We start from the raw sequence: 26,696 nt of genomic DNA on the forward strand, positions 1-26,696 counted from the left end.
GGACAGAACGCCACCAGATAAAGTTCAACACAGTTTATTAAAGTTACAGAACTAAAAAGTGCCCGTATGAAACAAAGGACTAGGCAAACACTTGTCTTCAGTGTAAAAAATACACAAAAAAGACTCCGCTGATACTAAAAGCGGTACAAAAGATAAACCGGATTAAACAGGAGTCTAATCCGGGTTAAACAGAAAATGCTTACTTCAGCCTGGCAATAAGAACAAACAAAAGCTGATAAACAAAGATTCAAAGAAACATAAAAAGCTGGCAGCAGATTCCTCTCTGCTACTTCGAAAGCTGCAAATGAGTAACTAAGGTTGTTACTCCTCCGTGCAACAAACAGAATCCGGATCCAGGCGCTTCAATCAGGGTAGCAACGGTCAGCAGGGTCCCAGTCCGGTCCGAGGTCGAAAGCCAGGTACAGATGTCTTTGGTTCACCAATTCCACCGAAAGCTACAGAAGGGGTAGTCCGAGGTCGTAGTCAGTCAGTCAGTCCAACGTCAATCCAGAATAGGCACTTAATGTCCGTCAAGAAGACGACGGAGGTCCAAGCTAATAAGATTAAACACAGGTTGCACAACAAAAGCCCACACAGTTCCTCCCGCCGTCTATGCCCAGTGTCCTTGGTAACTTACGTATTCAGCAAAAGAAACACACCCGTCTTCAGGAAATTCCCAACAAGAGCCCAAGCGTTCGTCCAGATTACCTTGCCCAACGCAATTAGCCCTGGATTCAAGACCCCATTTTATGCCAGTTTACAACTCCTCATCGCTATCAGCTGTTACCCTAATTCCAGGTGCCTCATCATCATCATCCTCATCAGAGCTAAAACATCTTTGACTACGCCCCACAGCATCCCCAGCTGTGGATCCCGTCCCATCCCTCCAACTCGTCCACGGGTCCGATCCTGCAACCCGCCAGTCGCTTCCCATGCTATCATTACCAGGAACACCCAAATCCTCCCTCACACGAGTCCATTCCATGTCATCCTCCTCTGAGCTAACCACCTCTTCCTCCATTCCCTCGGTAAAACCCTCAAAGGAGTCTTCGTCAGTTGGTTCTGCAAATAAGTCCCGCAGCCGTTTCCTCTCTCGCTCCTCAAGAGAGTCTGACTCTCCCAGTATTGGAGCCATAAGGCTCAACCATAACAGTTCTCTAGGTCCTCCAGTGTGATTATATGATTAACTTCCAGCATGAAATTGATCGTGTCGGATGACTTAGAGATACCTAGAGAAGTGCATGCTTCTCCACTTTCATGGGGTCCAGCATTTAACCCTAGGAAATGAGGGTATACCCAAATCCTAGAGCTATGGCTAATGTCACATGGACCATCAGAGAAAATTTTTGATTGTCTATTTTCTTTTGAAATAAGATTTATTTTTTAATACTTGACTCCTCTACAGCACCATAAGCCCTGCAAATTCTTTGAAGATCTGAGGGTATTTTGAATGGTGTCTACATCACACATCTCTTTCTCTTTCTGGAGATGTGGAAGAATGGAAATACTAGAGTTTGATTTGCATTCCAGATAATTCTATATGGTTCCCAGAAATGACTAATCAAACTGGTTTACCAATTCCCATCATCATGTAGCCAGAAGGATGTTGCTCCTGCAAATATGAACTGAGATTTTTCTATCCTGACTACTACTCTGTGATACAGCTATCCTCTGTGTGTTTATCTCATCTTTCTGACTTTATGCTAGTGGCCATAGCAACAACCTTGGGAAATCTCTTATGTGGATCAATTGGGCATTGTGTGAAAAAGTACTTTCTTTTGTTTGTGTTTGACATACTACCTTTCAGTTTAAGTGATATGGCGTGTATTGTATCTGTACTTTCGCTCATAGTTTATTTGTTCATAGAATGGTTTTTAGTGCTGATAATTCTCTCTCTCTCTCTCTCTCTCTCTCTCTCTCTCTCTCTCTCTCTCCTGAGCCCTGCACTCTCTTCATGCTTTTAAAGTTGTTTAGTACTGAAGCTATGTGCTTTCTTTTATGGTAATGTGTTTTGTTTCAATTTTTGAAGGCACTTGGGAAAACATCTTTGTTTTGTAATTGACTTGCATCCTACCAGGAATTTACAACTTCATAAATTAATTTATGAGACCCAGCATAGTCTAGTGGTTTGAGCACTGGACTACAACTCTGAGGAACAGAGTTTGAATCCCCACTTGGCCATGTAAAACCAATGGAGCAAGTCATACCCTTAGTCCTCAGATGAAGGCAAAAGCAACCTGCCTCTCTGAACAAGCCTTATGAAGAAAACCCTGTGATATCATCACCTTAAATTAAAAATGGCTTGAAGGCACAGAACAACAACAACTACTACTACAACAACATGCAGTTCCACAATTTAGAACAGTAGCATTACACAAGAGCAGGATTCCCAGGAGGGGAAAGCTGATATAGCTGCAACATCTGGACAATTATGCAGGCAGAATGAACAGTTTAGCTTCTGTACAGCAATCCTGATGTGCCTTGTGGTTGTCTTTTGCGATTCTGCATTGTGCCTTATATATTACAGTTGCACATTGTACTTTTCAGTTGTGTATTGTGCATTGTATAACAGCAGGCAGTCATTGACATATGTTGCTCAATGTTGCCGTTCCACATGGGGATTCTTTATATGTAAACAATTATGTTACACCAAGAACTGGTTGAACTGCAGTCTGTGTATGCCCAGGCAGTGTGCTGTATCAGAGGTAGAAATCCCTTCATCTGACAAAGTTGTCCACAGCTGCCCTAAGTTATAGCTATTTTAAATAAATGTGCGCGCTCGTGTGTGTGTGTGTGTGTGTGTGTGTGTGTGTATATATATATATATATCAGTATAGGCAATCTGCTGTCTAGTCCTCTGATTCCTACTCTTCACGTTGTTGGCTTCTGCATGTTCTATGTAGTATAAAATATTATGCTGTCTGTAGCAGTTCTGAAGAGTTCTGGTTTCCATGAGATAATGCCAAAAATATGCCTTACTGTGGAATGGATTTTTAAAAGAAATCTTTGTTTTATTTATTTAGCTATATTTCTCCCACAAACAAGGTCAAGGAAAGGCTCTGTACTTTCATGTAAAAAGTTGAATAAAGGTGATGCACAATTCAGTGTATTTTCTTGCATGTATCACATGCAAGAAACTGCTGTTACTTTACATGATTACTCATGGTGACTATGTATTATCTTCAGTATGCTTGAGTTTCCCAAGGGTATCTAGCTGCCCACTGGGCAAACAGAAAGCTGGATAAAATAGCCCTTTAGTCCAATCCATCACAACTTTTCTTATAATCATTGGCAACTGGTGGCTTTGGTGTCGGCTCTAAGCTTTAGTTAGATATTCAAGATGATGAAATCAGTAATGGAAATTGGGGACAAGTGTAGAGAGAGAAACCGCATTCTTTAGGTAGTTGGGTGGTTGAGAAACCATGACGAAAAGCATCCTCCACTGATCCTTGGGACTTATTGTATGTAAAATTAACATATGTTAATTTTGCACAGAAGACAGCATTTTCTATGCAGAAACATAGAAAAAAGTTTGCTGCACAGAAAATGCTATTTCTGTGTAAATCAACCATGTGAATTTTGCACACAACAAGTCTCCAATTACTTTATTTTCTGTGCCGGAAGTAGGATTTCTATACTGAAATACCATTTGCTATAGAAAAATGATGTTCTCTTTGCAAAACAACCATAGGATGAAGCCATGGCAGTCAGAAAACAGCAATCTTATAGTATAAAGAGCCCCTGGATACTATCAGTCAGAGATTCTAAGAATGTATTTTCACAGCATGAGGTTTTTGTTAGGGTTTGCTTTTATTGTGAAACACTTGGAAGTCAGAAGTCAATATACTGCAAAAAGTACAGTATATATTACCTATACCTATACCTATTACCTATATATTACCTATATATATATTACCTATACCTATATATATTACACATATTACCTATATGCATGACCTATCTTCAAAATAGTCTTGTCTACACTCATCCCTATAGCACAACTGCTCTGTTGCAAGAAAAGGTTACAAGTAACCAGGAAAATAGGACAATGATTTCTTGCTTTCTTGACAAAAAGAAAGTCTTTCAAGGTACCTTAGGTCATTTTACTGAAAGCTACTTTTCTAAACTAGTAATTTGGGAATAACAACTACCCATTAACCATTCTGACTTAATGTATCAAAGGCTGGTTGAACTACAAGTAGTTACTAATCCATGTTGAATGATCTTGGATCTGTGCCTTGAATGTGCAAAAAAACCAACTGTGTTGGCTGATATTTTTTTGCTTTCTGTTGTACATAATTAGCTTTCAAGATAATTACCTGGCTGATAATACCAAATGATGGCACTTTTTCAGGAATTTGTCCTGCAGATTACAATGGGAAATGTAATTACAGTAAGTTCAAATTGTTAGCCAGACATAATGGAAAAATGTATGTAATTTTTCATAAGCTTTGCAGACAGTTCAATCAAGATTAGTGGAAATGCAGAGGCATAAAAATGCATTGCATATATTTGTATTACCTCTACTGTGGGAAAAGTTAATAAATAACTAGTCAATGTTTCTTTTGTTAACCATGTGATTCAGCCAGTTTGATTTTTGTAGAGACCTTGGATGTAGTTGGTGTATTTCAGAAGTGGTGAGCTGCCAGAAAATAAAGAATGTGCAGCTAGAGTGTTATCCAGGGCTGCTTATAGGAAGCATATATTTTTCTTACTAGTTGGAGTACTTTTAGTCCATTTCTGGGTGCAATTTCCAATTACCTCTGGTTTGGGTCTATGAAGTCTTATATGGCTTAGGTCCAGACTACAAACATGTCTCCTCATATGCCCCTCCTACCCAAGGGCTACAGTGTTTGCTTGGAGCTGTGCTTTCTCTGTGTCTCACAATCTCCCAGGCTCACTTGGTGAGACCATAAGACACAGCCTTCTCAGTGGTTGATTGATTCTGTGCTATGGATCTCCCTCCCAAAGGAGATTCAAGTTAAGTTGCTCCCTCTCTGCTGTCTTCATGAAAACATAAGTTTTTAAATATTGCTTATTTAAGAACAGTATGTCTAATTGCTTGTCAAGGTATGGAGACATGCAATTTGCCATGCTGTTTTGTAATATATATTACCTATATTTTGACATGCTTTGTGTTAATGTTGTAAAGGTAGCACTTTAATAGGACCAGGCCTGTAGTGAGGGGGTGGTTTTAGGGGTTCAACCCCCCCCCCCGAAATGTTTCAGGTTATAAAAAAAACCTGGTTTACTCATGAATTTTAACTGGTTAACCAAATTCCCATGCTAAGTCTATGAGACGCAAAACATTAAGAGTCCCTCCAGGCACTATTTCGATCAGATATTGACAGGTTTGTAGTGGGGAGAGGTGTGTGCTAGGGGTTCAACCCCCCTCCCCCCCGAAATTTTCAAAACCCCTCCCGAATTTTTTTTCTGGCTATGGCCCTGAATAGGACCAATGATTTTGTGCTTTTAAACTCTTCTATTCCATAATGTTTTGTTTTAATTTATATTTCAAATCCCATTTCAGAGAAAGAAGGGAGGGAGGGAGGGGTGAGAAGAAAGGTTAAAATCAGAATCATAAAGTTGGAAAAGACTACAAGGACTATCTAGTCCAGTGGTTCCCAAACTTATTTGGCCTACCACCCCCTTTCCTGAAAAAATATTACTCAGCGCCCTGTAAATTAATTTTTTAATTTTTTTTTAATAGCAATTAAACAGAAAGATATATGTACCTGTGGCCATCACCACTTCTCTGGATTGCTGCAGTGCCCACTAGGGGGTGGTAGTGCCCACTTTGAGAATCACTGATTTAGTCCAACCCCCTGCCATGCAGGAACACAACATTATAGGATATTTTGAATAATATCTGCCTTTTCTTGGTGAATTCTATTAATCATAAAGTATGGTCATTTTATGCTCTTATTGGCATTTGAAGAAAGTTCCTGTCTTCAGTATTTCAAAAAGTTGCATTTAAAAACCAGTTATGTTGTTTTCTTGGCAATCTGCTCATACAATTTGGTTACAGAAAGGGATTCATTAGCCTCACTTTCCCTCTTGACAACAAAGTTCCACAAGAACAATATCTCCGAGTGACTGCAAATCATGAGCATAGCATGGGGGAAACCTTCAATCCATCCTTTATCCACTCAGTTCTAATTTCTTTCTTCACTACTTATTTGTAAGCTACTATCTTTCCAACTGAAAACTGGGGGTGGAATACCTTTAATAATAAATGTGATGGTCCAGAAATTCTCAACCATATGGTACTTTCATTGTGAGCTATCAAAAGACAAGTGTTTATGTAAACTGTTACTCATCTGTTACACAAACAAAGCAGCTTCTGTTCTTTATAGCTGGAAGGTGCAATACAGAATAGCATGCAATGAGCTCTACGTGCACAGTGCCCTCATTTGCAAACTTGGAAACAGGGAAGCAAACCTTAGGAGAGCAAGTCTGGGGGAGGGGATGTTCAGTGAATACAGATAATATGCTCAATCATATTGGTCTCTCAATATTTAAGCAGGGATAAATGCAAGATACTTCATTTCGGCAGAAAAAATGGAATGCAAAGATACAGAATGGGGGACGTCTGGCTAGGCAGCAGTACATGTGAAAAAGATCTTGGAGTCCTTGTGGACAACAAGTTAAACATGAGCCAGCAATGTGATGCGGCTGCTAAGGAAGCCAATGGAATTCTGGCCTGCATCAATAGGGGAATAGCGTCTAGATTCAGGGAAGTCATGCTCCCCCTCTGTTCTGCCTTGGTCAGACCACACCTGGAATACTGTGTCCAATTCTGGGCACCACAGTTGAAGGGAGATGTTGACAAGCTGGAAAGCGTCCAGAGGAGGGCAACTAAAATGATCAAAGGTCTGGAGAACAAGCCCTATGAGGAGAGGCTTAAAGAACTGGGCATGTTTAGTGTCAGAACCCTGCTACTAGAGCCTGGATGTGGCTCTGAGTTTCAGGGTCACTGACATTGATAAGACACCTGCGTCTCAGGACTCGGAGAAGAAACGGCTGCTGGACTTGGCGGGGAATCTGCGCGGGGTTTTGCTGAGCGGGAAGAGACTGTTCAAATGAGGGGGAGGGTATATAAAGGATGGTTGGCCGGAGCCTCCCATTCTTGGCTTTTCTGATGTCTATGTTTCCTGCAGTAAAGTTTCTGGTGATACCACAGAGTGTCTCGTGTGTTCATTCAGGAGCGGCTGTAGTGAGCTGACACTAAGCCAAGAATTCGGACACCATCCCGTTGTAGCGGTGAGGTGTAACATGCAAGTGGAGGATGAAGAGCTCTTGGGCGCAGGAGGAAGAAGGTCGGGAAGGGCCACTCCCGAGCCGGACGCTGAGTTCCACCAGCTGGTGGCCCTGGCGTCATCCACCGCTTATGGCCAGCCGAACGGGGTAACCCAGAGGCGTGGAGTAGTGCAGGGAGACAGCACCGGAGGAGAGGAAGATCTACCCTCCCCAGCCCCACAAAGGATGGTGTTTCTGGAGGAGAGGATGTCGGCGATGGAGACCACCCTGGCAGTAATGTCGAGGGCGATGGAGTGCCTGGCGTTTTTGGCGGGGCCAGAGAGAGGAAGGGAACTTCGGGCTGGCTCAATGTGGGACATGAGCGTGGGAAGCAGCCAGGGCTTTGCAGACCTCCCAGCACCGAAGGGAAGGGGAATGCGAAAGGAGCCCGGCGCCCGACCCAAGACCCAAACAAGCCTGACGCGGGTGGAGGAGAGTGATGACGAAGGGGAAAAGCCTCCGAGAATCCCGGCTACGCTCCCAGCTGAGACCCTAGTGCCCCTGGCGAATGCCGGGCGTGGCACAGGGCCAAGAGAAACAGCAGCGGGGCCCACTGGTCCACAAGGGGGCTTGCGACGGGCGGAGGATTGGGGATTGCCGCCACAGGGACCCCTACCGAGACGAGAGGAACTAAGGATCGAGTTTGGGGGAGAGTCCTCTGAACTGGATTTTTTCCTAACCACGGTGAGGGGCTATATGGAGGACAATGCTCACACTTTTAGAACGGAATCCAGCTGGATCGGGGCCATTAGTGCAGTGTTGAAGAGGGGAGCGGCTAGCTGGTACGTTCAGCTGCACGCGCGGCGCGACCCATGTCTGGGGTCAGTCCGGCGCTTTATGGGGGCCCTGGAGACCCGTTTCTGAGATCCATTGGAGCAAATCCGGGCAAGGGAGAAGTTGAAGGCCGTCTCCCAGGGGCAGAGGTCGGTATCTGAGTATGCGGAGGAATTCCAATGCCTCGCCGAAAAGGTGCCGGAATGGTCTGCAGTGACAAAGATGGAACTCTTCAAAGAGGGGCTCAGGCGGGAGATCCTCTCCTGGGCGGTGCACCGTGATGAGCCTGACACACTGCACAGATGGATTCAGCTGGCGGGGCGTGTCGAGACATCGCTGGCCCAAGCGAGGAGGCACCGAGGAGGGCTACAGCAACGGCCGCAGATGAAAGAGGGGAGCCGGAAGGAGGGATCAGCCCCAGCCGGGAGGAGAGCGGAGCCGAGAGGGAACGTGAGCGCCAGCAGGAGCGGCTGCTTCGTGTGCGGCCGGTTGGGCCACAGGGCTGCCGAGTGCTGGCAGAGAAAAGGGGAAGGCGGAGGCCCGCCCAAACCAAGAGCCGTGGCAGGAAAACGCGCCGAGGAAGAACCACCGATGAGGGACCATTCGGGGGGGTTGGTAAGTCAGGACAAAGCTATGATAGTGGTCCCCATTCAGCTTGAAAATGGCAGCAAACAAGCAACATGCAAAGCGTTTGTGGATTGTGGATGTTCCAGGAACATCATTTCCCCTGAATTAGCCGGGGGATTGGGATGCGAAAGAACGAGCCTAGAATCCCCAATAGCATTTTCGCAGTTGGACGGATCCACAGCATCAGGATCGTTAGCTAGGCACAGTGTCGAAGATGTAAAGTGTAAGATAGGGAGTTGGGAAGGAAGGGTGTCATTTGTGATATCACAAATAGCCAACTATAATGTTATACTAGGCATGCCGTGGCTGGGGCAGGCCAACCCGCAAATCAACTGGGAGGATAAGAGCATGATTTTCGGGATGAGTTTGGAAGAAGGGAGCCAGGAAGTCGAGAGGGAGCCAGGAAAAAGGGGGGAGGAAGACTCTATCAGAATAGCAGAACTGGCGGATAAATTACCCCCGGAGTATCGTGATTTTGTGGACGTGTTTGACGAGAAGGAAGCAGACAATTTCCCACCGAAGCGGAGGGTTGAAGTGAAAATAGAGCTAGTCCCAGGAGCAGAGCTTCCCAAGGCAAAGGTATACCCGATGTCGGCTAGGGAAAAGGAGGAACTGAGAAAGTGCATTGATAAAAACCTAGCGAGGGGTTTCATAGAACCTTCGAATTCCCCTTTAGGTGCACCTGTGTTGTTTAGGCGGAAAAAGGACCAAACGCTGAGGCTCTGCATTGACTACAGAGGCCTGAATGCAATCAGTACTGTAAATAAATACCCCCTACCCTTAGTGAAGGACTTGATCGCCCAGTTATCGGAGGGGCAGATATTCACTAAATTGGATTTAATTGAAGCTTACCATAAATTGCAGATCAACCCAGAGGACAGGTGGAAGACGGCCTTCTCCTGCGCCTTCGGATTATTCAATTATTGTGTGCTCCCATTCGGTTTATTCAGGGGAGGGGCCGCGTTCATGCAATTAATCAACGAAGTGTTGCATTCATTATTGTACAAGGGAGTTTTTATTTTTTTAGATGATATATTGATAATGTCTCGGACCAAGGAGCAACACGTAGAACTAGTCAGGGAAGTCCTACAAAAGTTGAGGGAAGCGAAACTGTATGCGAAACTGGCCAAGTGCGAGTTCAATAAAGACCAGATAGACTTTCTGGGGTATAGGATTTCCTCCCAGGGAGTGGCGATGGACCCTGCGAAGGTGGAAGACGTAATGGGGTGAGAAGCCCCCAGAACACGGAAGCAGCTGCAATCCTTCCTGGGGTTCGCAAACTTCTATAGAACATTTATCAAGGACTTTGCGCGCCTCACTTTGCCATTAACTGATTTGTTAAAGACTAAAGGCAGGGGAGAAACAGCCAAAGTGAAGGCCCCTGGGGCCAAACTGACCTGGACAATAGAATGCCAGGAAGCTTTCGAAGCCCTAAAAAAGCGTTTTACTGAGGAGCCCATCCTACAGCACCCTGATATGTCTAAGACCTTTGTAATACATTGCGATGCGTCAGACCGGGCATATGGGGCAGTCCTGCTGCAGAAAGACGAAGGGGGGAACCTGAAGCCATGTGGCTATCTGTCGAAAAAGTTTAGCGATACAGAAAAAAACTGGCCGATTTGGGAGAGGGAAGCCTTAGCGATTCTGAAAGCACTAGAGTGCTGGAGACACTTTCTGGAAGGGAGTGGAATACCGTTTGAGGTGTGGTCTGACCATAAAAATTTGCAATATCTGAGATCCCCTCGCAAACTGTCAGCGAAGCAGATTAGATGGGCCCAATATTTAAGCCGTTTTGATTTCAGACTCAAGTTCTTCCAGGGGAAACACAACATACTCGCTGACGCTCTCTCTTAGATGCCTCAGCATGAGGGAGGAATTCAGGAATCTGAGGGGAGCCTTTTCCTAGATAAGCAATGGGGCCTGGCAGTACTGACTCGAGCACAAGCGGCCAAAGAAAACAAACGTACTGCCATTTCCACGGGGGGAGGAGAAATATGGGAGGAAGAGTTGAAGCGAGCATACGGAGGGGACGAATGGTTACAAACGAACAAAGAACAGGGAGAACTGTGTGGGGATTTGGTGTTTGTTAATAAGAAATTGTATATTCCTGAATGTTTGAGACAAGAAATGTTAAGGAAATGCCACGATAACAAGGGTGCAGGTCATCTAGGCCCTACCAGGACTATTAAACTGTTGGCCAAACAATGCTGGTGGCCTGGAATGAGGAAAGACACCAGGGGGTACGTCACGCAGTGTGAATTATGTGCAGAGGGCAAAACACCACCTGGGAAGCCCCAGGGGCTATTGCAGAAGGTGGTGGAGCCCATGAGGCCATGGGAATGCGTGGTAATGGATTTTGTAGGCGAACTACCCCCCAGCAGAGGCCACAGATACATTTGGACAATATTGGACCTATTCTCAAAACAAGCGCACTTTGTGGCCCTGCCAAAACTCCCCTCGGCTGAAAAGCTCGCGGATTTGTATGTAAAGCACGTCTATCGCCTACATGGGTGCCCCAACAAAATAATTAGCGACCGGGGAGTCCAATTCACTGCAAAATTTTGGGGAAAATTCTCACAGTTGTTAGGAGCAGAAAGGAACCTGAGCTCGGCCTTTCATCCCGCGACCAACGGGGGGGTCGAACGTACCCAACAAACACTGTGCCAATTCTTGAGGATGTACACCAATTATAGACAGGATGATTGGTCAGACCTTCTGCCTTTTGCTGAGATGGCATTTAACGGGGCCGTACATTCGGCCACAGGTCGTGCCCCATTCGAAATAGTATACGGACAGGAGGTGGCACCTTTCCCCAGGCTACCCGAGTGGAAGGAAGGAGAGGGCCAGACCGACAAGGAATGGCCGGCTAAAATTAAGCAAGGGTGGCAGAACGTGGTGGAGGCATTGCGGGAAACGCAAAAGAAGTACAAGCTCTTTGCAGATCGTAGGCGCCGAGAGGGGGACAAATTGGGCGAAGGAGATCTGGTTTGGCTGAGCACAAAAAACCTGAAATTGGGGTTCCCATCTAAGAAATTGGCTCCACGCTATATAGGGCCGTTCAGGGTGGCGAAAAGAATAAACGAAGTGACCTATCAGCTGAGGCTACCCAAGGACCTAGGAAAGGTACACCCGGTATTCCATTGCAGCCTGTTAAAAAAGTATAAAGGAACTCTGGACAGCGGAGAACAATAGTTGTGTTAAATCTTTTCCTTCCAGGACGAAGGGGAGGAGGACGCCATGTCAGAACCCTGCTACTAGAGCCTGGATGTGGCTCTGAGTTTCAGGGTCACTGACATTGATAAGACACCTGCGTCTCAGGACTCGGAGAAGAAACGGCTGCTGGACTTGGCGGGGAATCTGCGCAGGGTTTTGCTGAGCGGGAAGAGACTGTTCAAATGAGGGGGAGGGTATATAAAGGATGGTTGGCCGGAGCCTCCCATTCTTGGCTTTTCTGATGTCTATGTTTCCTGCAGTAAAGTTTCTGGTGATACCACAGAGTGTCTCGTGTGTTCATTCAGGAGCGGCTGTAGTGAGCTGACATTTAGCCTGCAGAAGAGAAGGCTAAGAGGAGACATGATAGCCATGTACAAATATGTGAGGGGAAGTCATAGGGAGGAGGGAGCAAGCTTGTTTTCTGCTGCCCTGCAGACTAGGACACGGAACAATGGCTTCAAACTACAGGAAAGGAGATTCCACCTGAACAACAGGAAGAACTTCCTCACTGTGAGAGCTGTTTAGCAGTGGAACTCTCTGCCCCGGACTGTGGTGGAGGCTCCTTCTTTGGAGGCTTTTAAGCAGAGGCTGGATGGCCATCTGTCGGGGGTGCTTTGAATGCGATTTCCTGCTTCTTGGCAGGGGGTTGGACTGGATGGCCCATGAGGTCTCTTCCAACTCTACTATTCTATGATTCTATGATTCTATTCTAAGCATTTTCATAAAATATTTGAGTTCCACTATTAAATAGAAAAATGGAGGGGGACATCTAATCTAGCCCCTGGAGCTAATGTGTCTGACAATCCCTATCTGACTTACTGCCATAAATATACTACTTAAAGTACTGCACAGTCCACAAAGTAAGAGGGGAGAAAAAAGAGAGGAAGATATTATTATTGATAATAATAATAATAATATAATACCCCACTTATTCTCTCCACAAGGAGACTCAAAACGGCTTACATCAAAGAAGTCTTTAATGTTGTCTGGAGATATTCTCCTTAAATTCACCCATCCCTTCTCTTGTTCTCATATACAGGAATTTTTGGTCAGAAGCTGGAAGACACAGTCCGTTATGAGAAAAGGTATGGAAGCCACCTGGCTCCCATGTTGGTGGAACAGTGCGTGGATTTCATTCGGCTTCGTGGACTGACGGAGGAAGGGCTCTTCCGACTCCCGGGCCAAGCGAACCTTGTCAAAGAATTACAGGATGCATTTGACTGCGGGGAGAAACCATTGTTTGACAGGTAAGCTGGTCATTTCCAGAGCTTGGAAACAATATTTGTTTTGTGAAGCTCATAACATCCAGAACCCACCAACCACTATTAGAAATTTGGGAACTGTTGTCAAAAGGTAGCATTTTCAAACTCTGAGTATCTCTTAGAACTTTTTGAAATCATTAGAGTAAATGGTTATTGCACAGTGCACAATCAAAAGCTGAGAATGTGTCTTGAATGGTGTTCTGGATTTCAGAGTCATGAAATTAAATCCCTTCTCAGTCATGAAACTCCCATCCCAGATAATTCTTTGATTTAAAAGAGCTGTAAGGAAGCAGCAGGAGGACATTTTTCATTCCCACAGATCCTACCAGTGCAGCACATTGGAAATAATGTCATGTCACATCTGGGTACCATTTTCAGCAGGGTTTATAGCAGACAAAAGGGCATTGGGGGATTTGAAAAAAGCCAAAGTTTGTATTTCTACCAATAGATTTCAAGCATTTTGAGCCATTGGAGAAGAGGAACCCATCGCAAGGCACAAAATCTTAGATTCACTGCCTGATCACGCCAAATGAAGTGACATCAAAGAAAGTACTGAATCAGTTGGTTGACACTGTAGAACTTTACGGTGTAAAAGAAAATAGCATATCAGCTGATAGATGTTAGAGCTGCAATTCATTTTATTTTAAAGTATTCCCATAAATGTGAAAATGACAGCAAATTGAACCAATCAGAGATCCTTTGGGTGAATGCACACAGGGTCAAGGAGAGGTACAGTTGGATTATCGATGTTGTTGTAGTCAAGCTGGTAGAACTATTGAATGTTTTGCATCCTACCTTGGAGGGAAATCCAGTTATAAAGCCCCGGGGGAGGAATTCGAATGAAGCGACCTATTCTTAAACTATTTTTATATGGCAAATAATGGAATGATACGAGCAATGTATCTTCCTAGGAATTAGAGGTCTAATTCAGGATATACATGTGTGTGTGAATGCAAACATTCAATGTTTCCACTCTTCTCTATATGGGATTGCATTAGTTCATTAAAAACAATTATTTTCACCTGTATAGATTCTGTTAAAATGTTTTTCCTCTAACCCGCTCCCCAGGCTACAATTCAGCATCCCGCCAATGTAGTATAAATATACACATAGAATATACACTTAAACCCACAAGCAGAATAGCAACATTGTACGACACATAGCAATGACTGGGTGCAACCACAATGCATAACTGGTATGCACAATGTGCAACTTTCACAAATTTCACAAATTTTCTAACATTGCAAAACTTCAAATTGCAGTTGAATATTTAGAAGTACAAAGAAAAAAAGCAAGTAATGTGACCATGGGAACATTAAAAACAAATAGAAGAGTTCTATGTGTGAGTAATGTCCACTGTCTTGTTTTCTGGAATGCTGGAAATTTGGGGGCTGAAGCAAAATTTCATTTTTGGCTGAACACAGTTATTACTGGGGAAGGGGAGGTGTGAGGAGGAAGAAATCCTTTTAAATATGTCCTTGCCCTTTTATCTCTACTGTTAAACACGTATAGCCTCTGCAATTTATTGAGGAGAGGTAGTGTGATGAGGGATGCTGCTGCTGAGCTCCCGTGTTGATGTAGTGAAGGCGTATTTCTGCTGGTCTCAGCAACTGCATTTTCTTCCACTCTGTGAAGGCAGTTCTGCAAGAGCTGTGCTCTGCAAAATGGTATTTGTGGGTTTTGCTAAAGGAGACGGCTAGGGACATTTTTCAATGTGCATTTGCTTATAAGCAAAACAAACAAACAAACAAACAAACAAAAAAAACCAAATCAAATCCAGCCCATTTTTTTAATTTTACAGATATGTTTTTCCTCTACCTTTGGTTTATGCCCCCCCGCGCCCCCCCCCCCGCCAGTTTAACAGCCAAACATTGTAGCTTTCGAATTGGGATTTGAAGAAGTTCTTTTCAAGTGAGCAAAAGTTGGGATCTTCTATTTTTCAGCTAAATGGGTATGATAGTTTCATTTCCAATATATGTTTACAGCATGTGAAAAAAAATAGTGAAGTAGTAATGATTGCAGTAATCCTGAAACCAGTGTTATCTGAAGCAATCTCACTGACAATAACAAAACTATTTGGAAAATGGATGTCATTTTTGACTATGATCTCAAGAGTGTCTTTAGATGTGTATGTATATGGTAGTCCCCCGTCCCTTCCCTCTTTTTTGACAGAACCATTAAGAATAATGTAATCTACTGGTTAGGAGCCTCGGTAGTGAAGTGTGTTAAAGCACTGAGCTGCTGAACTTGCAGACCGAAAGGTCCCAGATTCAAACCTCGGGAGCGGCATGAGCGGCCGCTGTTAGCCCCAGCTTCTGCCAACCTGGCAGTTCAAAAACATGCCAATGTGAGTAGATCAATAGGTACCACTCCGGCGGGAAGGTAATGGCGCTCCATGCAGTCATGCCGGCCACATGACCTTGGAGGTGTCTACGGACAATGCCGGCTCTTCGGCTTAGAAATGGAGATGAGCACCAACCCCCAGAGTCAGACATGACTGGGACTTAACATCAGGGGAAACCTTTACCTTTTAATCTACCGGTTCCTGTGTCATTAGGGCAATGAATTCAGTTTGACTTTTAAAGGAGCTCTGCAGGGGGGATTGGGGCATTGGGCTAGCCCATTGGCCATTTACATTCATTTTTAGAGAGAGAGAAATCAAAGGTGACATGGAAATCACTAGCCATGAGAAGCTTAGAATTAAAGATGGCAATCCAACATTTTAATTTTTTTAAAGGTGTTTCAAGCAACTATATTGCCAGTGTCCTCTTTCCCCCCTTTTTATGAAAAGGTATAATAATTCCCTACATCACAATATTCCTAATTATACAAATATGTAACAAACATCTTCTGACCTGACCACTGAAAATCTCCTTTAATGGCCAGCATTTGCACTGAGCCATGGAAGTCTGTTTATCTGCTGATTGCAATGAATAATGAAGTTTTCATTTCCCTCCCATGAGTGAATGGGGCTGTGACAAGGAATTGTGATGGGATCCAGCTTCTGATTGTCATAATCCCAGACACTGATAGGAGGGGTCTGTAAATGTCATCCTTCTGTACCTTAATCTCCATTGTTCATTGCAGATACTGGTGCCTAAGGTGAGTTGTGGAGGCATTTGCAGTCACATCATCCGAGCCACAACTGTAATATTACTGGATGCAGCAGTAATTAATCCATATAGGATGCCAGTCCTTGTTTTATTTACTGCATGAAGGCAAAATAAATCAGGATTTACCTACATAATAGTCAGTACAATTACTAGTTACTCTTCATAGTAGCACTAGTGATGGGAGTACTGTTACTGGACGTAGTAGCAGTACTCCCATTGTAATTGCTACTTTGGACAATCTTACATTGTGGTGCAGCAGCATCCAGACCAAAATTAGGATTTAAATATGATAGCCAGTAACATGAAGAAGCAGGGTTGTTGTTATTTTGTGTGACCTCAAGCTGTTTTGAACTTATGATGTCACTAAGGTGAACCTATTGCAAGTTTTGTTGGTATCATTTGTTCAGAAAAGGTCAGCCATTGCCCAAGGTTATCCTGAGGTTTTCATGGATTTGAACCTTGATCTCCAGAATCATAGTCTGACACTCAAACCTTTACCTCACACTGCTTTCTGATGAAGCAGAGAGAATGCTGGTAAATTTCCACACATTTGTGACCCTCAAAATAGCCAAAATCCCCCCCTCACATTTCACAGCCTGCAGATGTTGTAAAAATGAGACGGCATTTGGCCACAGCTGCCATAAAATGTATTTGCATATGAGTGCTCTAAATGAGGGTTATAAACCAGCTTAACAACATTGGCCCTAAATGTCATGGTACATAAATAAAACTACTGGTCTTGCAGAGATTAAGTGCTAGGTGTGTCTGAAAAGACACCATGTACAAAGAGGGGAAATCATAACACTGCCCTAGAATATTGGCCCCTTAAGCAATGTCTCTATTAGTGTCCTTTCTGCTTGTTCATTTTTAAATAGTTTTGGCCTCAATCTGACAACAACGTAGTACAGCCAGGATGATACTTTACAGCTGGGTTTTTCTGGGTTGTAGCATATTGTAATACTCATAATCTTGGAAGATATAATACCAACAAGTAATTTTCCCAAGCTCTGATTTAAAATTTCAAAGTCCCAATTAAAAACGGGAGAGTGAGCCTAGTGTGGTGGTATGACTCTGGAGACCAAGGTTTGAATCCCTATTTAGATGTGGTTGACCTTGGACAAGTTATACTCTCTCAGCTTCAGAGGGAGGCACCATAAGTCACAACAACAACATCGCCCGCTCCCCCTTTTAGAGGAGAAGTTTGCCATAGATGTTTACTATAGAATGAGTAGTGTTGGATTCATGAATGGAAGGGCATAATGTGCTAAAGGCTCTGTGCCAGACTTAGCTGTTCATCAGCCCAAGTGTTTAGCCTAGATCAGTCACATGGAAAGCCCCAGGCACTGATTCAAATCTAGACTAAGAAACCCACAAAGATCACTGCTGTCCATAGTCCTACAGCATTCATACTAGATGATGATGATGATTATGATGATTTTATTTCTTACCCACCTCTCCTCATGGCTTGAGGTGGGTTACAACATTGCTAAAGCACACAATCGAAACACATAAACATTTAAAAACACTCCATAAAATACACATATAAAAACGTATTTCCATAAAATGCATATTAAAATACACAAAACAAAAGGGTAGGCATAGAGTGGAAGTTTAAAATTGGTCATTAAAACTGTCTGGGTAGGCCTGCCAGAAGAAATAGGTCTTCACCTGTGTCTTAAAATCCAACATCTGATCTGACTGTCGGAGCTCTACTAACAGGTCGTTCTACAGTCATGGGGCAGATGATGAAAAGGTCCTCTAAGTGATAGTTGCCAGTCAGGTTCTGGCAGGTTGGAGCAGATACTGCTCAGAGGACCTCAGTGTTCAGGATGAATTATACGGGAGAAGGCAATCCTGTGGGTAACCTGGGCCTAAACCATGTAGGGCTTCTGTTGTTCTTTCCAACTCCAGAGAAGCGGTTCCCAAAATCCAGGGATTTTGAACTTTAGTAGACTCAGGCAAGGGCAAACTGCTTATGTTGCTTTGTCACAAGTGTTCCAGTTTATATGTATAAAATATTGTAGTCTATGGTATCAACAGCTGTGCAGATTCCATATGAAACTCAGACTGATTTTACCGTTATTCCAAAAAATACAGGACAATGTCTATTTCTCTCTCCACTCCCATTTTTATGCTCATTGGAGCATTGATTAGGCTATGGACAGTTAGGCTGTCCCAATACAACCACTAGTATGCTTTGGGAATGAGTAGAAACTTGAACTCAAGTCTCTAGTTTTAATCCAACAATGTAACCACTGCCCTTAGTGTCTTTCCATGAGGGCAGATTCCATCAATTTGCCAACACTATCGTGTCTGGAACAAAGTTATGCTTTTTGTATGAGAAATATGCCTAGTGTGCTTTTGCTTTTCACTACATGGTTGGCTCCCAAATAATTCACTCCATTATGGTTTTGTTTGAATTATCATAAAAATCATACATTTACTTTTGTTTCTGTTTTAGGAACACACACTGTCTTTTAGACCCCAATTACACAGATAAACAAGAGCTGAAATAAAAACTAGAAATCTCTTAAATCATTTTAATGAAACTGGATTTCTTCCTCATCTTTTTGTAAAGTAAATTATCTTATCATTTGCACACTGCTATTATGGTATGATTGAAAAGATGTGTTAGGCTGGGAAAACATTTGCTGTGTCACAAAGATGGCTATTAATATTTATGTGGGAACATTTTCCTGGGCAATTTCCAAAGATAAACAAAGTCTAGATCTCAGAGGAATTTAAAAATGGGACAGTGGCGGTGGTATATGCATGATGGAAAGGATATTAGAAGGCCAGGTATCATGTGAATACCTGACTGGCATCAGAACCTGCCCTATCTTGGAAGCAAAGCAAGATCAGGCCTGGTAAGTACTTGAAAGAGTTACCACCAGGGAATACTAGACACTGCAGACTATATTCAATGAAAGATGATGACAAATCACATCTGAGTATTCCCTTGCCTAAAAAACTCTGTGAAACTATGAGGTCACATATGGTCGACAGGCACATAGATTGCATTACTACATGAATCAATGACTTTTTGTTTTAAGGCTTAGGGATTAGAAATCTGTACCAAAACTGAACTCAAAAATCTGTACCAAACTATTATTGAAAAATTTGTAGTGTGAAGACAATAGTTACTTAATTTAAATATTCAAATTTTTGTGAATCTTGGAATTTACATCTTTCTTAAACTCCACTTTATAAACTAAAGGTGCCCAGATGTTCTCTGACATCAGAGAAAATGAAGTAATGGGAGTTGGGGAATGGGGGTGCATATCTTCTCTAAAGAAAAATCACAATTCACTGTTGGGATTTCGCTATGCCTCTGCTACATACCTAAGTACTGAATATGTAAACTTACTTTAAGTAAGAGGTACTGTAATATTCCAGAGATAGTTATTAAAATGGAGAGATGGTGATTGATACATTTACCAGGTTGTTGTATGTCTTTCGGGTTGTGTGGCCATGTTCCAGAAGTATTCTCTCCTGACGTTTCGCCCACATCTATGGCAGGCATCCTCAGAGGTTGTGAGGCATCCTCTGAGGATGCCTGCCATAGATGTGGGCGAAACATCAGGAGAGAATACTTCTGGAACATGCCACACAGCCCGAAAGACATACAACAACCCTGTGATCCCAGCCATGAAAGCCTTCGACAATACATTGATACATTTAACTCTTGGCAGAATAAGGAGTTATGATAAAGCCAGATCTCCTGAAAATGCACTTTGTTTATGAACCTTTCAGTTTGTCATTGTTTTCAAGCTATGAAATCATAGAAATGTATGACACCAAATTTCCATGCAAGGTCAAACAAGATGTCCATAATTGCTTTGAATTGTTAATTTTTTGAAGAGGAAGTTAGTTGAATTCACATTAAACATTAACCTGGGAAGTTATCAGATTTGCAGGTGTGCATTCACACTGATGTTCAGAATGGGATGCTTTTGAGCAGGGTCTGTATGGGGCAGCTACATCATCCCTTCCAGATTAGATAGTGGTCTTTGAAGTACATAAAATCAAATAAATGGATCTAGAAATATTGTCCGCCATCAGTGGACGGCAAGAGTTCAAGCAAAAATGATAGGTCTGAAATGCTTTTTTGATATCAGTGTAATCCATACACAATCAAAGGGTTTGAAACTTGCCCTTCAAATGGCATTGATGAACATCATGTTGCAAGCTGTTTGCTCCTGGGGAAGATATCCTTCATTGTTGAGAGAAGTGACTTCTCTCCCATCCTGCCACCCAGCTAGGGTCAGTAACAATTAGCTGCCTCCCGTTGTGCATTTTCTAGCAAAGCAGAAGTCTTTAAAATTATGGAAGTGAAATTCTACCCCAGATGTGTCGTGACAACCTATTTTTCTTACCTCCTCATTTACAATCTCTTTAGGGGAATTACTGCCTCAGTCATCCTCAGGTGTGTGCTTAATATAAGTTTCACATGCATGCCATTGCTGCCCATCAGTCTCTGAAGATGTTTCTGAACAGTCATGCCAAAATAGTTTAAGTAAAATAACACTATGATTGAGGATTAGTAGAATGTGATGTCCTCATTAAGTTTGAGGGTGAAAGTGGAATAGCTATGCTGCAAGTAGAGGAAATAGTATCTTGTTTCTCTTAATAGCTCCATGACAAACAGGTATATGTTCTTTTTCATACTGAGGGCAGGGAATAAGCTAGGTGGGGCACCTCCCAAAATATGGATTTAGCCCCTCCAGATCTACAGCATTTCAAAAAATCCAGCACAATTCTAAGCTATATCAATGGGAGTATGATGTCCAAATCAAGGGAATTATTTATACAACTCTATTTAGAACCTCCTGAAATACTGTGTCCAGTTCTGGACATCACAATTTTAGAAAGATATTGACAAGCTGGAATATGTCCGGAGGAGAGTTACCAATAATGTAAAAAGGCTGGAAGACAAGTTGAATGAGGAAGAGCTTAGGGAACTCTGGAGAAGAGGAGAAAGATATCATAGCCACATGTAAATGTTTGAAAGTTTGTGGTGTAGAAGATAAAAAAAAAAAGGTTGAATGACCATCTGTCACAAGTGTTTAAATTATGTGTTCCCACATGACCAGAAATTGGAAAAGATGGGACTTGTAGACACTCCCAGCTTTGTGAAACTATGATTCTATTAACTTCAAAAGGGAGAAGTTGGGGCTGAAAAAAAAGAAGGAAAGCAAATGTGAAAAAAAGATTTGCCCATTCTATCCCTAGTGAAGGTTGTTGCTGTTGTGTGCCTTCAAGTCATTAGTGACCCTCAGGAGAATTTATCACAAGGTTGTCTTGGCAATATTTGTTCAGAAGGGGATTGCCATTGCTGCTGTCTGAAAGAATGTGATTTGCTCAAGTTCCTCCTGTAGGTTTCATGGCAGAGCAGGGATTTGAAACCTAGTTTCCAGAATAATAGACCAGTGCTCAAACCACTACAAAAAAGCTGTCTCTACCATCTCTATAAACACAAGTGGTGGATTGAAGAAGCAGTGCTACCGCCAATTGAATCATAGTGCCAAGTATACCATAAACAGGTATGAACTAAACAGAGCTTTCTTCTAATCTAGACCAAGCCACAAGTCTACTAGAACGTTTATCAACTTCTTAAAGGAATCATGTAGGTGAACCTGTATAACTGAACCACCATAAAATAAATTTGCTTTTGGAATGTACTTGCTTTGCTGCCACTTGAGACTTTTTGCTACCTCTCACATTAGCATTCTGGAAGGATTAGCAGTGATCCACACTGACATGTGGTATGTACACTTATGTAACAAATGCTGCACGTGAATTTTTGCATTGAAACACTATGTCCATATTGACAGTGACCTGATGGGCTCCCGTGCTTATCGCTTGCAGAGGAGGTGGGATGAACAACACTTCTGGCCAAAGAACTGGCCTCTGGCAGTCATTTCCATGATGTCTGAGAATGCCACAAAGTAAATAATGTTGCTGAGGCAGAAATAGATGGAAAGGAAGCCAGTGACAACAGGGGCTGGGATGAAAAGAGCTCTGCATCCGTGCCGCCTAATTGCAGAGGAAAGGATTTGAGTCTGTTTGTGCATCTGGCAAGCTTTTATATTATATTCCTAGGGGCAGCTTACAGACTAGCGGCAGTGGGTATTCTTTTGGACAATAAATGAACAATTAACTCGCCTCACCCTCTCTGATATCTCTATTTGGCTACACACACAATTGTGCATATCTGTTTAAAGGGGAGGAGAATAGGAAGAGGCAAATGGTAAATGCCGAGACGAAGAATTTAGAAAATCCTCTGGGTACCAACTGTTTAATTAAATTCTCTGCTAATCAGCTCTGGTAGCTGGTTTGTCACTTGCCATAGTAACAGCAAGGGATTTAGACCTGACTGCTTATGAATGGCACTGTTACGCTGACATCCTCCAGCTTATTTTCAATGGGATCGTCACCTCCCCAGAGGCAGTTAACACCAGCCATAGCAGTTTTGAACTGTTGCATTGCTTTTGCAGGCTGTTGCCCAACTGAGCGGCAATGTTTACATGATCATCTGACCTGGTTGCTGTTAAACAGAAGTACAACACTAAATATTTCAGAAAACAGTGGGGAAATCAATCCTTCTTTCAAGAACAGCAGTAACTGTAATATAACATAGCACGGTTGAGACAGCCATTTATAGATGGTAGCTAGATGGGATTTCTGTCCATCCTCTACGTGAATGATTGAAAAACAGATTGTCTTAATAGGGTTGGCCCAAGACATTTTGCTCTCTGGGGCAAAGATTAGGATGGCATGTCCTTGCATACTAGATACAACTAGGCTGGGAGTTTAATATTTATCTTGAGCAGTGTCATTGGACAATAGTTTCAAAGGAGCATAGGGGCCCATGTGGCACACTGTTAACATTCGGCTGCCATATGCAAGCATGTGCCACCTTATGGTAAGTATGAAACATGTAGACCTGTGGCTTAATAATGGCCAGGTAACAATTCCAAGTAATTTATTTCATATTATTAATTTCAAATATCTATTCTAGGTCACCATGAAACAGCATGGTGCAGTAATATGAGGGTTGGGTTATGTCTGGAGACCAGGAATTGAAGCCATGACAGGCCACATCCTCTCAGCATCAGAGGAAGGCAAAGGCAAGCATCTTTAGAATAGATCTTGCCAAGAAAAACCTATGATAGCTTCACCTTAGCTTCGCCAAAGACTTGAAGGCATGCAACAATAACGTACCAGTAAGCCACTATTTCCCTGATGAGAATAAGCAGAAATATATGATGGTGGAAAACATTTTTAGAAAAAGGATGAATTAACCATCCTCAATAGAAGCCGGATTAGCCTTTTTATTGGTTGTTCAGTTCTTAGTGGTCTTGCTGTTGTCAAAAATTGGACCCCCAAAATATTGGACCCCAGAGTCTGCAGCTCCATTGGGACAGACAGTGAGTATGCATTACCTCTCCCATAATTCTTAGCTGAACCTCTCCCTGGAATATTGCCTAATCCTTCCCCAAAACCTGGACCTCAGGGATAGCCAAACATTTAGCATTATCCTTTTAGTAAAGGTAAGGGTTTCCCCTGACGTTAAGTCCAGTCATGTCTGACTCTGGGGGTTGGTGCTCATCTCCATTTCTAAGCTGAAGAGCCAGCGTTGTCCGTAGACACCTCCAAGGTCATGTGGCCGGCATGACTGCATGGAGTGTCACTTTCCTGCCAGAGCGGTACCTATTGATCTACTCACATTGGCATGTTTTCGAACTGCTAGGTTGGCAGAAACTGGAGCTAACAGCGGGCGCTCACTCCGCTCCCAGGGTTTGAACCTGCGATCTTTCGGTCTGCAAGTTCAGCAGCTCGGTGCTTTAACACACTTCGCCACTGGTGGGCTCCTATTATCCTTTTACAATACCCTAAAAAACCCACAGGGAATACATAATGAGTCTCTCAGAAGAGCCACAAGAGTTGTCATAACATTATTTGATTTTATCCAGGGAATATTTCTTCCTCTATAGTGTTGTGTCAGGCCCTCCTCCTTCTGTGAGGTTTCCGTTGTATATGACAACACCCTGAACAACTTGGCTGGCGCTTATTGTATTGTCGAAAACAGAGACATCAAAACCCATTTCAGCATATTATTTCTTGCCACACTACATTTCTTTCCACTTGTGCCCTTCTGGATGGATCAATAATCACAGCCAAGCCTTCAAATATACCAATGACAGTTTATGAGATTTCCCTCCAAACCCGGAGACCAGTTGGCAACAACAACAGGAAGCACCACCCAGCCAACCAGTCTGCCTGCCACGATCTGGATCAATCAACATTTGGGACAACAGAAGTCATTTGTTTCAAACTGCTGTCAAGGTCTTATAAATATCTCTGCATGTTTGCATTGGGATATATATCAGTCTTTAGAACCATAGAAACCACTGACATAATCTTTGACCAAGGAGAATAAATGCCTCTGATTTTGCCTTCAACTCATCTGTGTCTTATCTGGAAGCTTGGCACTCCAGGCCCCAAACCCATGGTTTTAGCAGAGCTGAAATCACATAGCATTGCCACACTTTATATTTTACACATAAATCCTGCTCTTTTTCCAAAGAGCTTTGAACAGGTCATCTTCTCAACAGCACTGTGAGGTAGGTTACACTGGCTAAAGTCAGCCTGCCAATTTCATGGTTGCACAGTGATATGAATTTAGGTCTTTCAACTCAGAATTCAACACTGAATTTCTTACACTACTCTGGCTTTGAAAGCAAAATAATGTTATACTTCCAAAAAACTCTCAACCTATGAAGCTCCTGATTTGTGCTCTGTCTCTGCCTCCCTGCTATGGCAAAAGCAAGTACATTGCTGAGTCTCTCTTTCTTGTAAAAACTCAATCTTTTCTTGTTATTTGATAAGCAGCTGATGGAAAAGCCCCCTCCAGTACATCTTGGTTTATTGACTTCTTTTGAGTTTATTAAAATGGAGAAAACCAGCAAGATCAAAATGCAGTGGTAATTTTCTTGGAGGAATGTAGGAGGTAAAATTAACCAAGCTTGTTTTATCAAGGGCACACAGAGAATTACTGTTTTATAATATTAAATAAGAAAATTCACTTGAATAGGGTAGCACCACATTTTCACAAGGTTCAGTATCCTCATCGATGGTGTCAATGGTAAGGAACACACAAAATTTCATAAAGAACAGTTTTCTCTGAGTAAAACTGTTTCAGAATTACTACCTGTCCTTCATTCTTTCATCGATCCATTGGCAAGAAAGGTGGAGGGACTGTTGTGCAGTGTATTGGAGGATTCACTCCATTCTCTGATACCCACTTTTTTCAGAAGAAATAAGGAAACCTTATGGGAAACATGGCCTGCTTTTTCACTTGCTTCTAAATTGTCCCAGTTTTCCTCTTCTCCCGTAACTTTCCTTCTTTCACCTCAACTTATTATAACATTACGATTCCACTTTAACTTCCATAACTGCATCCTTTGTAATCTTGTAACATTATTGCTCTCTGGCAAAGAATTGTAAGGACCTTACACCCAAAAGTGTAAATTCCAGGATTACATAGCAAGGAGTCAAAAGTGGGATTATTAATTGTGTAGTGCAAATGGGAGTAGATCAATAGGTACTGCTCCGGCGGGAAGGTAACAGCGTTCCATGCAGTCATGCCGGCCACATAACCTTGGAGGTGTCTATAGACAACGTCGGCACTTCGGCTTAGAAATGGAGATGAGCACCAATCCCCAGAGTTGGACATGACTAGACTTAACGTCAAGGGAAACATTTACCTTTACTTTAGTGTGAAAGGCACTCAGTAATTGCACCTGTAAAATAGGTTCCCACCTGGCTTATATTATAAAGACAGTCCTTTACAGTAGGCTCTCTGGATGCAAAGGACTTTGACCCAGAACCATCACTATCACCCCTTTCTGGATGCCAAAAAAGTGGATGATCACACTTAGGGCCGGGCTTTAGCACAGCAAATTAACCACCAAGCTGCAAAATCTTGCCAACCAGAAGGTTGAGTGTCCAAAGCCCGGGTTAGGGTGAGCTCCTAACCTTTAGCCCAGCTTCTGCCAACCAAGCAGTTCAAAATAAATGTGAGTAGATAAATAGGAGCCACATTAAAAGCGGGAAGGTATTTATTTAGGCTCAGTGTTTCGATCAGAATAATGAGGAAGTTTACAAACGAAAAAGGTCTCAGCAGGGAGATGGCCACCCCATTGGCCAGAACCGAACACAACCTCAAAAGATGCCCAAAGATGCCTATAGACCTCTATCTGTTGTCTGTCTTGTCATTGATATAATCGGCATTGAATGTTTGCCGTATATGTGTTCTGTGGTCTGTCCTGAGTCCCCTTCAGGGTGAGAAGGGTGGAATATAAATGCTGTAAATAAATACATCTCAACACATATTATTAAAAGG

General features: G+C 42.8%; 1 protein-coding gene across 7 annotated transcripts in view; it reads left to right on the forward strand.

Annotated features, from left to right (window-relative positions):
• arhgap24 (Rho GTPase activating protein 24) overlaps nucleotides 1-26,696 on the forward strand; it is a 364,561-nt gene that overhangs the window by 317,994 nt on the left and 19,871 nt on the right. For all 7 annotated transcript variants that reach the window (XM_062981819.1, XM_062981818.1, XM_016993780.2 and 4 more), the window contains one exon: nucleotides 12,953-13,160. In XM_062981819.1, the coding sequence (XP_062837889.1) occupies nucleotides 12,953-13,160 (208 nt within the window). The remainder of the gene's footprint in view (nucleotides 1-12,952; nucleotides 13,161-26,696) is intronic.

The sequence above is a fragment of the Anolis carolinensis genome, chromosome 5 (genome assembly GCF_035594765.1).
Source record: "Anolis carolinensis isolate JA03-04 chromosome 5, rAnoCar3.1.pri, whole genome shotgun sequence".
Classification (NCBI taxonomy): Eukaryota; Metazoa; Chordata; class Lepidosauria; order Squamata; family Dactyloidae; genus Anolis; species Anolis carolinensis.